Genomic DNA, 13,175 nt, shown 5'->3' on the forward strand with positions numbered 1-13,175 from the left:
TACAATTCAAGGTTTACATATACACATATGTAGGCATCTGTACATGTACATGTACATGTGTGTTTGTGTGATTTCTATATGACTCATGGTGAGAAGTTCAAGAGGCAGAACCACAGACAGATCAAGTCACAAACTTTTGGATTTTAACTTACAAGGACATGGATTTTTTCTGAGGTATTGAACAAGTCAATTAAATCCTGCATATTATCTTTAGTTCCAGGCAAATGCTTCTTGCTACAGCCTCTTACCACCTCTCCCCATAATCATTCCAGCACTACTAATGAGGATTATAGCAAACAGAGTATCCAGATCATCTAGTCTATCAACAGCAGATCCAGTTTACATATTCCCTCTGTTACCACATGATATTGCATCCATGGCTGAAGGGTGTGCCCCTCAGCAGTGCTGGAACAAATGCTCCTGTGGACAAGACCCAAGATAGATGTGCAAAATAATCTATTATTTTATTGTTATTTCAATATATGTTAATATTATTTCAAATAATATTGGGGAAGATGGTTGGGATTTTTTCCTAAGGAGAACCTCATAGATTTAGGTTAGAGAGCAGTCAAGGGAAAAAAATAGTTGAAGAAGCATTATTAATGAAATAGCAACTTTGAGCAGGAGACAGCAGAAGGTGAAAGGTGCTGTACTATTAGAGGATATATAATTTTACTTAAGGCTAATATGTTTGTTAAACAAAAGTTGGCAATATTGTTAGCAATGTGAATGCACAGATGGAAAGCTGAATTTTCACTGCAACTGCTTTTTATGCCCTCTACATGTTGTCTACATCAAAACCATAAAAAATCTTCAAAAAAAGAGTTTACACTTTTTATAAGTTCTGCCGAATTTCTGTGAACACAGTAATAAAAGGCATCTCTATGTGAAAATCCTTTACTGTAACAGTACCTTACCAAAATTTGATTAATATTTGGGTAACTTTCACCGTCACAAAATAAACCAAGATTAGAAGCATCACATATAAAAGAAACCAATATACTACCAAAGACTGTTGGCATTGATAACAAAAAAAACCATGAGGAAAGCTGACAGTCACACTTTTATGCAAACAGGACAGAAAGTAGAACACATACCAACCTGTGAAACTAATGATAATTACTAAAATAATCCCAATACATGGGCAAGATGATGTAGGTCTTACTGTGAACTCATCTTAGTGCAAGTATCTCCACATGGTCAGAGAGGGGGATACAGATGCTCCTGAGCATACCTGCGATGAACGAGCAGAGCCTAATGGGGTTTGTTACTCTCATCTCTGCCTCAGGTGCAAGGCAGTGGCAGCTCACAAGCAGTGCTGGAGCATGGATCTAACAATATCTGGCAGGCAGACAACAGTTAACTTGTTTAGAAAACCAGGGAAAAGCAGCAATCCAGGGACTGAAGGTGCAGCATTAAGATACGGGGTCAGTTTGGTGTTTTCTAATTAACCCTCCTGGAACACCAGTAACTTTAATGCAAGCACTTTGGTCTCTATTCAGAAGTAATTCCCATGTTTTCAGATGTCCCACACTGCACCCCTCTATCTTCCTTCAAGTAGCTGGATTTCCCTTTGTGTCCTCTTTCCCCTTTCCTACTTGACCAGAACAAGAAGAGCTGAAAATGTTTCATTTGTTGGGTGGCTTTTTTTCCCTGTAGTTGTTTTGGGTTTTTTACTTAGGTAAGGCCACTATACTTATTTAGTTAATACTATCTTATCTTGCCCATGAAAATGTTATCCAAATTTTCAGCTTCAGGACTGTTGTAGCTCTATCCAGGCTGCTGTATGTGAAGAAATTCTGGACATGCTGATTGCACATGTAAGAGTGAGCTGTACACCACATGTATCACAGGCTTGCTGGAAAACATCTCATTAACAGCATGTGTAACAATGGCATGAGGTACCTGCTGGCACAGCTTGGGTGAGACCCACTATACACACAGAGCTGCACACAGTGAGCTGGGTGTCTATGAGCTATCAGATTTACTGCGTCATGCAATGCATACACACACACTTTACCCAGGAAGGAAAAAAAACCAAAAAAAACCAAAACCAAAATCAAGCTGTTTCTTCTTTACAATGGATACACAGAAATTCCAGGATTTATGGGACAGATTCACTAGTCATAAAATGCGGCACTGCATCTCACAGGTGTAGTATATCCAATATTTCTGCAGTAAGTACAGGACTTACTATTCCTACAGTACACCCAAGAATACACATATTCTCCCACAGGATCTCCTAGTAAACACACAGTCCCTAACAGACTGGCTACAGAATGATACACAGCACTGAATGACATAGCTCACATCATAAGCAGATTTATTATAATTTCCATAAAACAGCAAGTACACAGGCACTTAACAAAAGAGCAAGGTGACGGCTCCTCATGAGCTCAGAGCTGACCTCAGCAAGGTACAGAGCACAGCCAATTTTCTCAAGTGCCACTCAACTTCAAAAAGGTTGAGAACCACTGATTTAGAAGATCATACATATTTATTTCTATCCTACACTCTACTTCTGCGCAGACTCGTTTTGAATCCCAGTTTCATGCACACAGTTTAGTCAAGTAGCACATCTGAGCACAAGGCAAAAAGAATTTGTTTGGAGAGACAATGGCTGGTAACAAGAGTTGAAGGTAACCAATACATTTGAGAATAAGTTTTTAAGAGGGCATGAACATCTGAGGCCAGTGCTGTGTCCTGCTAACAGAGATGCACATAGGAGGAGGAATGGGGAATCCGTAGTTCAACTCACTCCTACTCCACAGGCCTCTGGAGAACACAGAAATAGCACTGTCACCCTGGCCCACAGAACCTGACCTCAGAAGGGAGCTGAGAGAATGAACATGGCTAAGTTTAAGGTGCTGAAATACCACAACACTTAAGTATGGAGGTCCTTGTTCCCCTTTTATCTTGGGCAGAGACATGCACTGTGTAATTTTTTTATTATGAGCCAACAAAAGTCAGAGAATGTTTTTACCAGCTCTGTCTTCAGTTACTGCAGATCAGCACTAGACTCTCCCTGCCTCCAGAGCACTCTCCTTCAGACACATCCTACTGAGACTGTGCAATTTATCACCAGTTCTTCCACTATACTACTTCAAGGAAGAAGTGAGCCTTGGTTTAGCTGAAAAGAAGATGATACTTTTTGATGTGGGAAAGGAGTAAATTAAATGAATTCACAAGTTTTTTCCTCCATGTTTTGTATAGATTCAAAGAACATACTTTCCTAAACAAGAAGAAAAGACGTTAGGAAAAAGGAAAGAAGATAACAACAAGAGAAGAAAAAAAAAAGGATGGTGCATCTGCCACATCATCTTTTTTTTCCTCAAAAGTGAAAGCTGCCTATTTGAACTACAAACAGGAAGAAAAAATACAGGACAGGAGTAGGAATTTCAGAGTTTAATTAAAGTTAAAATAAATTAAATGCTATTAATTATAAGCACATATTATGATCCTTAGAATGCCTAACCTAACACGGTTAGGCATTTACCTTAATCAAAGTATACACAGTTCAGGTACCCAAAGGAGCCTAAGCATGCTCTTTAGTGAAACAGTAAAATTCTGATTACAACTGGATTCAAATTACTGTATGCAAGAATAGCTAAAATATTTTTTCAGCTGTCATTTGGAACACAAATATTAAAAGGTTATATAATAAATATTTAATTTATTCATTTTAAATATGCACTGCAATGTTAAGGCATTTTCTTGAAAATTCTCTAAAAGATAGCACAAAACTCAAATAATAAATGCTGAAAGACTGAGGATAAACAAACATTTTCTTTACTGATTTTACTGCAAAAATAAATTAAAAGTTGACAACAAAATCATTACCAAAAACTTCACAATATAAACTTTTTTTTAACAGACATTTTAGAGATGTGTATGAATGTCACTGAAGTGAGTATTTTGTTGCTTTAGTTGTCAGGGGTGTGATATGAAAGCTCAGATACTGGAGTGTGCTGTGAAAACAATCAGCACTAAAAATTTGATGAAAATCCTGTAGGTTTTTATACTTCATTTTACTTGCACTCCGCAGCAAGAAACACCTCTTTGTTGGTATCACAGGACCATAAAAGCTCTGGTCAGTGACCAAACCTTCTAGCCATGGCAAGAAAAATAACAGATTATTTACTTAGAGCATCAGGAATGATCCAGCTAGCTTTTTTTCCTGAAAAGAAAGTCTAGCCTAAGGGAGAAAGCAACTAAGAGTGCTCAAAGAGCTGCCAGAAAACACTGAGATTGCCCCTCAAACCCCCAAGCTAAACAACCTCTGGGGGAGGGGACAGAGAGGAGAAGAGCTGTACAGCTTGACACCACTGTTTACTCAGGACTGTACTAAATTTACACTAGTGAGACTGACACTTCATAAAAATGGTAAAGTATGTTTGGTTTTGTTTCTTCTACCATGACTGAACATAAACTGGTTTGTAATCAATTATATTTTTATTCACTTCTATGTTGTTTACTCCCCCACTCCTGACTGATGATTTAACACAATTTGTGCTCAGAAAAAATTCAAATTTTTCCTCCTCACTGGACTTCATTTTTTTCAAATGTGTTTGCAACTGCATGTTTAATTTCTGTGCAAAATTACTGTGATTGTGTGTGAGGTGCTTAGCTAGCCATTTATGCCTGTGCATAGCTAATTTTCATACATAATTGCATGTAAATTATGCATAAGAATTATGCATCTAATTACACACATTTTTTAAAATCAACTCTATCTGTGTTAAATCATATGACTTCTTTTTCACACAAGACATTTTTGATCCAGCAATTTCTGTCTGAGAAAGAATATCATAACCAGAAGTTTGAAAAAGCATCAAGAAATAGCTTCCTTTTTTATTCCTGAAATGTATTCATATTCTTCATTAGCCTTGTTATGCCATCAGAATAATCACATCCAATAAATGTCTTCTGCACTTATCAAAAATTTCACTTTGTGATTTAATTATTTTCAAAAGCAATTGACTGTTGTAAATAGTCACTCACATTTTATTTAAAGACTGATATTACTTCCGTTTTCTTCACTAGACAAGGGAGATTAATGTCAGAATGTTTATTCTGAGTAAGGGAATCTAGCACAAGAGACTCTGATCTACAATCTGGGGGCCCTTTGTGCTCCAATAAAAATATTGATGATATCAACAAACCATATTAATTTTTCATTTCAGGAATTGAAGCCTATTTTCCTATTTTATAATGACAAGTATCTTGTTAAAACTGTAACAAAACCAAAACTCAATAAACCTCATAGTCTGGATGCAATAAAAACTTAAACTGTCTGGGTTAGTAGAGACTCTAATACCTGACTCTCATTTAGCAATTCACAGAGATCTAATGTCTATCATTGAACTCATCTGACAAAGTTACACAGATCTCAGTTCTAAAACTGTAATATACCTAATTTAAAATATTACAGGAGCATTGGTAATGAACTATCTGTTCATGATGCCTGAGACTTCCAGCTATAACAATATTTGCAACCTTTGTAAAGAATTTCTGATATTTCCACTATTATGTGAAAGGCTTAAAATTCAACAATAGAAACCCTTTTTGCTCCTGAAAGATCCCGTGGTTCTTCTTTGGAAGCACCAGCTGAGGAAGGATAAAAGAGCTGTGTCAAGTCAGTCTCTACACACAGTACTTTGGATTTTGAACTTGAGCTTTCACTTCTGGATAACTCTTTTCTGGACAACTGTGAACATATCTCAAATGGCAGCTCTCTGTTTTGCCTTGCTACAAGCTCAAGCTCTTACAATGATTTAGAGTGCAGAAATTTATGCTTTTAGCTTTCTCTCTTTAAATTACATCTCTAAGAAAATACATATATATGACTATGTTATGATAAAATTCCTAAGGTTGTATGTCAAAATGTTAAAGTTACTTGTGAAACCCTATGTTTACCAGATGACAGTCCAAGTGGCCAACATGTTGTAGTCAGTGCACAGGTTTAATTCACAGCAGGGCAGAATTAAGTTTGCATGGTTAGTCATAACCCTGAAATTTCCTTACAGAAAAATTTCCTTACTTCAAATAAACAACTTCACACTATACTTAAGTACCTGAAAATGTACACTTAAATAATTTAACTTAGAAATCTACTACAAAGAAAATGTGTACACAAAAGCACCAATACATTTATCTGAAATATTTACTTTTATGTAGAACAACCCTTGCCACTTTTAATTCATAAAAAGCATAAATTATCTCAGTGCATATCACTGAATGACATTGCAAGGATACACACTCAAGAATAATCATGGTACTTGTGCCACTACACAAAAGAAAGTTTTCTCTCCTAGGCTAAGGAGTCTCCATCCAGAAAGAAAAAGTTTTCACCTGATCCCACAGAAATCCATCACAGGAAGTTACAGGTGACAACAAACATGCTCTAAGTGAAATTCCAGCTGTCCACAGCTAAGATAAACAGTGATCATGCTGTAAGGCTTTGAAAGTAGGGTTGTACAAACAGGCCAAAACATTCTGCAGTATCTACAAGGAGTAAAATTTCTATGCAGTTATCATCATCCCAGATCAGAAGCGTTCTGTGTTCTGTCTGAAACTATTTTGGATCTACTTAGGTTTCCATTCACTTTAGGATGTGGTGACATGAGATCTGTGTTAGATAGAGATAAATGTTCTATATTGAATATAACCCCAAAGTTAAAAAACAACCACCAAAAAAAAAAAACCATCCAGGAGAATGCATAACAATTTTTTTCTTTTTTTGGTGAAAGTCTACTGGGAAGAAAACAGTTACAGTGCCTGAGCCTAGAGAAGGACTTTCCCATGCAGCCACACCTTCCCAATCTAAGAGAAAAACACAACAGCTGGCTGTATGAAAGGTTTTGACTGCCAGCAGGGCACAGCCCCATGTCCGTGGGTTGTGTATCAGATATCTGATGTGATGTTAAAGTCAATGGAAGCCCATTTCTCTGTGACATCCCAGGCACAGGACTTAGCTCTTCTGCCAAGGGAGAAACTTGTCATAAAACATTTTGCAGTTTTCAATGGAAGTCAGGATGGAACTTGCAGGGAAAAGCTTGTGAGCTCTTAGGTAGTGGGTCATGACTTTGTTGTCTTTTGTTTTTTTGGTTTGTTTTTTTAAAAAACAGTTCCTCCCATAATATGTATATAAAGTAAGAGAAAGGAAAAAGAAGAAACTGTTGGTGGCCTGAAATAAGTGTATTTTACAGAGTGTAGACGTGGATGCTAACATAAAAAAGTAACAGCACAACCCAAAAAATTCAAAAACATCCCTTTACCTTGCAGCACATTAGCTCAAAAATATAATTCTGTCACTAGGGGTCAGTATTAAAACATATTACTGCTACACAATACAGTCAGCATTCTATTGTTGATTTCCTCCTTCAGAAAAACGAACTTATGTTATAAAGAACTAAAACCACAAAAAAAGACAAAACCTACAGTGAATCATCATCTTTTTATGTTATTAAATTTGTGTTCCTGTTCTCATAAATTAACACATATATTGATGCAAATGTATTATCTTAAATAATATCAACACTTTAATATTTATGTGAATTAGGTACTATTTACAGTCTTGAAAGAGAAAAGCTATTAGTAAGTTTCCCATTTTCTAATAGAGAAGATTACTACCTAGAGATATTACTACCTAATGGTATTAATCCTTACTTCCTAATAATAACAATATTTTGAATGTAAAAAAAACCTGATGTTCTTCAATTTCAATTTTTTTCCTTGACAGCCATACTCGTCTTATAAACAATAAAAAAAATCTATTGTGCACTGAAAATCTCAGCTGAAAAAGGTGAGACGCTCTCACTACAGGTGAAACAGATTGAGGATGTATTTTGAGTCATTAGATCAGTGTATGAATTTCAGTTTGGAATAAAAGATATAACACCCACTAAAGTCAAGGGAACAACTCACTTTCTCCTCTCTGGGCACTGTCCACGACCAATGAGTTCCCAGCCTCTGTTCCTATCCCAAACTGTTCTCAAATCTTGACAATCTTGGTACATTTCAGAAAGCATACTTTCAGATGCTGCACCAATGCCTGGAACTGCCTATATGGATATAATCTTTGTGAATTCAAATAGGTTCTCTGATTCCTGTGAATTTAAGAATTAGAAAATTAAATTACATCAAGCTTGCTGACTTTGTAAATTTTGGGATGATACTTCACTATCTTGAATCCAGATATAAAACAGAATTTTGTCACCTGACATTTATTATAAATATCAGGAGAAATATTCTGCCATAAGTCTGTCATGTACCAAAACTTTCTGCAGTCCTTAGTACAAATGAAGAAAAACCATTCTTTTCCTTCTTCCCTCATACCAAATTCTAACTGAATGCTATAAATTTTGATGTTAAAATAAACAATTGAGAACAAATATTATTGAGGCTTAAAATAAGTTTTCTTGTCCAGCACAAAGTTCTAAATTTCAGAGCATATGTTTTCCTTTAGTGGCAAATCCATTAGGTGCCCAGAATTCAGACATTGCCAGATTTATGAAGGCAGCTATTAGAAATGGCATTTGTGCTACGACAATACTGAAGGAAAGAGCTGGTCAAATTCATGTCTGACTAACTGGTATACACGAGAGCTGATTTCTATGTGCTACTTCTCATATCGTACTTATATTTAACATGATTATCTAATCCTAAATACATGAAAAGCGAAAATAATTGATTATACTTCAAATGAGAAAAAATAGGCAGAGGCTGAGGTAAGCCATTTGTTCCAGGATTAGATGTGTGGCACAGAATCGCTTATTTTCCTGCCCAACAGATGACGCTGCTGTTTCTTTGTTCGTGTGCAATTGTTCCACTCGTGCATCACATCCGTTACTGGAGTGACTGCACCCACACTGCCCGGTGCCTGGACACAGCAAACCCACAGAGCTTCAGGATTCTTTAAATGGCATTCTGCTGCCCAAATAAATGTTTTCAGTAAAGCAAGTTATTGCTCTGGATTAAAAAAATGTGATAGAAAAGATGGATGCAAATACCCAGCTGAACATAATTCTCCTTTTTTCCAGAAGCAGGCCACAGAAACAAATTCTGACATATATATCAAGGATGACCTCAGAGCTATGCACACATAGCAACATAAGACATTAGAATGAGCCCATGAGATTTTTAATTGCAATATACTTTGCAAATTTATTTTTACTGAGCCTAAGTATTAACAAGGATTTATCATCAATATTGATCAGCATTAAAACTCTGTCCTTATGGTAAAATTCTTATAAAAGCATATTCTGAGGATGTCAGTCTGTAAACTAAGGAGGCATTTGACCACCATATTTCTTCCTATGTGCTATTGAAGTGGGACACAACATCAGCTCTGCAGCAAAAACCTAAATGCTGAAACATTTTATAAGTTATTTGTATTAACTGCTATGTTTTCTGGTAGAGAGCCTATTGAAAAATCCACGTTGTCCAGTAAACCTGAAAACCCAAACCACTTGTATGGGACTCGTGTCCTGTTCTGCTCTAGATTTTTTGTTAAAATACACCGGGAAGCAGAGTAATTAATTAATTTATTTATTTTTGCTGAATTGTGGTTGCTTGAGGACTCGTGTCAAATGACAAGCTGGTCTCTGTCCCGTTCATTGTGAACAGGTGTTCTAATTACCAAACCTCCACCGTATTTGACACTGTTATTAGCTGTCTCAGTGGAGGAACAAAGGATTGATTGGGTAGGGGTATAGAACCAGCCTTTCATTGCTGTGGGGAAGCACCTAAAGGTCAAGGTTAATATACATTAGTGGGGGGTAGTATTGCCCATTGCCTATGCTGCTCTTGTGCTATTAATCAATGAAAGACTTTATCATTATGAGCTACCGATGGTGGGAGTTTTAATTACACGATTGCTTTAAATTGCATTTTTTTCTGTATTATATGAAAAGCTGGCAGCACCTTTTGATACACCTAATAAGAACAACAAATCTCCAGCAAAAATAGAAACATCTTGTATTCATTTTATATCCTCAAACATATACTGTACCAAATAAAAGGGCATCCTTCAATCAACATAATATAGAAGAATGCTTATGAAATGAAATACAGCAGAATGCATGCAAATGAGTTCAACAACGTTGAATATTTGACTGGCCAGTGAAAAGCACTTACAGCAAATAGTCTTCCCCATCACTGGACCCATTTTGTTCTTGCTATATAAAGTCCACCTGCTGCTACTACCTTTCTGATTTTATATTCTTGAAGAGTTTATAACAAGAATCTAACACATAGCTGATAAAAGGGCACTAGTCTCATCAGTTTCATTTGAGATCAGAATACTGTCAACATAATCACACAGTGAAGTCACATTATTATAAAAGTGCATCAACATCTTCATTATTTATACACTTATTTTCAGTGGTCTACAGGACATACAAATGAAACATTCTGGTATGGAATATGATTATGGTAACTCAATATGGAACGAATTTTCTCCAAACTATTTTTTTTTCCTATCATGTGAATGTAAAATAAATATGGGCCTGATAGTCAGTCAGTGAGCTGGAACTATACCAATTTGTATCAGCTAAGGGTTCAACACTATATATTCATTTATAGATCCTAGTCACACTCAGACCCTTCTGTGACTTATTAATGGTTTTGATTTAGAAATGAAGCTTTGAAGTAATTATATAGTCACATGGAATTCATCCAATATACATATTTAATGTAAATTATTGCTTCCTGATTTTCACAGAAGACCTCTGATTAGATTATCTGGTGCTTCCATATTGTACTTGAAGCTGGATTGCAAGGAGAGAGAAGTATATGTAAGCCACCTTTACAATTTCCTGACTCTGCCCAGCAAGAAACAAATACGGACTTCATTATAATGCAGAGGAACAGAGACAGCTATTTCCCTGCCTGAGGTCTCAGAGAATTGTTCCAGCAGTTGAGCTAAACAATGTCCTGACTATCTCCTTAGCAAAAGAAATGGAATGAGTTGGCATAAACTGCTATACCAACTCAAAACTCTCCAGAGATCCCCTTTTCACAATGTGAAACCTCAAAGGGCTGCACTACGAAAACCAGCTGTAGCAGAGCTGAAAGTTTGACCTCTGGACTCCAGCACTGTGCTCGTTTAATGTGTGTGTGACTCCCACTGACACCAACTGAAGAGTCCAGCACATGAGGAGAGCAGAATATCAGACAAAAAAAATGTACTATGTGAATCTGAGAGCAGAGTATTATTCTCTTTTGTCAAATTATTGCTCCATCTGGTAACATTAAGTGAATACGAGTAACTATTAGAGCTGAATCAATAAATTGAAACAATTTGTTTTGTGAGTTACTTTACTTTTTCACTTCAAAGAAAACCCTTGACTCCATTAGAACTTCTTTAAGTATATTCCAAGAAACTTTGAAGGAGCTTTTTTTTGTTTGTTTGTAAATTACATGTGATTGCTCATATACATCACACTGCTGTGTTACTCTTCTTCTAGGAAGAGACTTCTAGTAGAGTTGGGATAAAAGAATGCTGCATAGCTGACAGTAGAATTTAGTTTATATAATTGTTTTGGAATGTATAGTGAGCTAACCATTGTTACCTTTGTTAGTAAGTTTGGATTCTGAAGGTACACTTCTTTTCTTTCAGAGAATGCACTACAAGCATTCTCTATGACTTGGGAAATAATTACAAAAAGGAAGAGCAAAACAATGCCAATATTCAGGAGATCTATCTCCCCCAAAGAATGGATTTAGATCAGTCAAAAAGGTTGTATGAACCATTAAGCTTTAAAATATATCAATGATTTTGGATTTTAAAAAAAGCCTCCACATCAAATGCTTTAGACTATAAGGCATATTTTGCTCATATGTTCTCTTCAAAACATGATTTACAGCTCTGCCTTCATTACATCTGCTTCATACCTTTCCTTGATGACGCTAACCTTAGTAGAGACAGCACAGCTCTTGTAACACTGATGAGAACCTAGTTATTCCAGGTGACTCATAAGCACCAAAAAGTGCCTGACAGTCAAATTCAAACACACCTGCCTTGTAGCATAAGAACAAGATGAGGTATTCTTTAAAAATCCAAATATTAACACTTTGGATAAGTGTTTAAAATAATAATTTAATTATTGCAGACTCACCTTGCATTTCTAAGATTGGCTGTTGTCAAATTAGTTAATGCTGTCACTACAACTTCTTTTAGTTCTTCATTATCACTGCTTAGCAACTTTACTAGCTGAGGAATCCCTTTGAAAGAAATAATTATATATATGAACATTTAAATAAGCCATAGCAATCTGCAAAATTATAATATTCTCCTTATAAACAGAAAAAACACAAATTCATATTTCATCCTTTCCCACCATACTTACCCTGGAGTCCAAGGACACATTTACTGTCTATATTCTCACACATGGCAGAAATGGCTTGGGAAGCAGCAATTTTAACATCATCATTGTTAGTTTCCAAAAGCCTTAGGAGAAATGTCTCAACCTCTTCCCAATGTAAGATTTTTCGTATTTCAGCTTTAAATGAGAAATAACAACAGCATTAATCTGCATTTGTTTTCTAAATCAGTAAAGGACATTAATTTGATTTAATTTAGTTGTTGGAAATATTTTGGTAACAGAGGCACCAGCCACTAAGAAATATGCACAAAGGACCTGAGCCAAATCCCATCACAGAACATTCTGAGTTGGAAGGGATGCACAAGGATCATCCAAAATCCAGCTCCTGGATTAGGCTTCATTGAACTCTGAACCAAGCCCAAATAATGACTATTAACCACAGTATACATAGCCCAACAGAATGCAAAGTTTGTTCTCTGCAAGACTTTAAAACCACAGAGTGTATACAGGCTTGATGGAAACAGCTTTTCCAACACAACAGATCATACTTATTCAGGATTGTGCAGAACTTCAGTTTATGCTAACAAAGTCCAAGTGTATAAAACTGAAGAACATACCAGTAAATGTACAATTGAACTTGGTGAAATATCACTCAATGTATTAAAATAGCCAAAAATAGGCAAGGAGTATTACAAAGAAAATTTTCTGCCCACTTTGCAGAGAATTTGAATTTTATAGTTTAGCACTGCTGACCTACACTGCACTGACCAGCAGCAGCTGTAGAAGGACAGAGATGTTCCTCCCTCTGCACAAGTAACAACACACAGCACCCATGAAGTACCTACAGAC

At 36.2% G+C, this 13,175-nt stretch overlaps 1 protein-coding gene across 1 annotated transcript in view; it reads right to left on the reverse strand.

Moving 5' to 3' along the window:
• The window catches only part of ARMC3 (armadillo repeat containing 3), a 61,569-nt gene that overhangs the window by 18,884 nt on the left and 29,510 nt on the right, over positions 1-13,175 (reverse strand). The window contains exons 10-11 of the mRNA XM_058812432.1: positions 12,351-12,503; positions 12,120-12,225 (exon numbers count right to left, since the gene is read on the reverse strand). Coding sequence (XP_058668415.1) covers positions 12,120-12,225; positions 12,351-12,503 — 259 coding nt within the window. The remainder of the gene's footprint in view (positions 1-12,119; positions 12,226-12,350; positions 12,504-13,175) is intronic.

The sequence above is a fragment of the Ammospiza caudacuta genome, chromosome 1 (genome assembly GCF_027887145.1).
Source record: "Ammospiza caudacuta isolate bAmmCau1 chromosome 1, bAmmCau1.pri, whole genome shotgun sequence".
Taxonomy (NCBI): Eukaryota; Metazoa; Chordata; class Aves; order Passeriformes; family Passerellidae; genus Ammospiza; species Ammospiza caudacuta.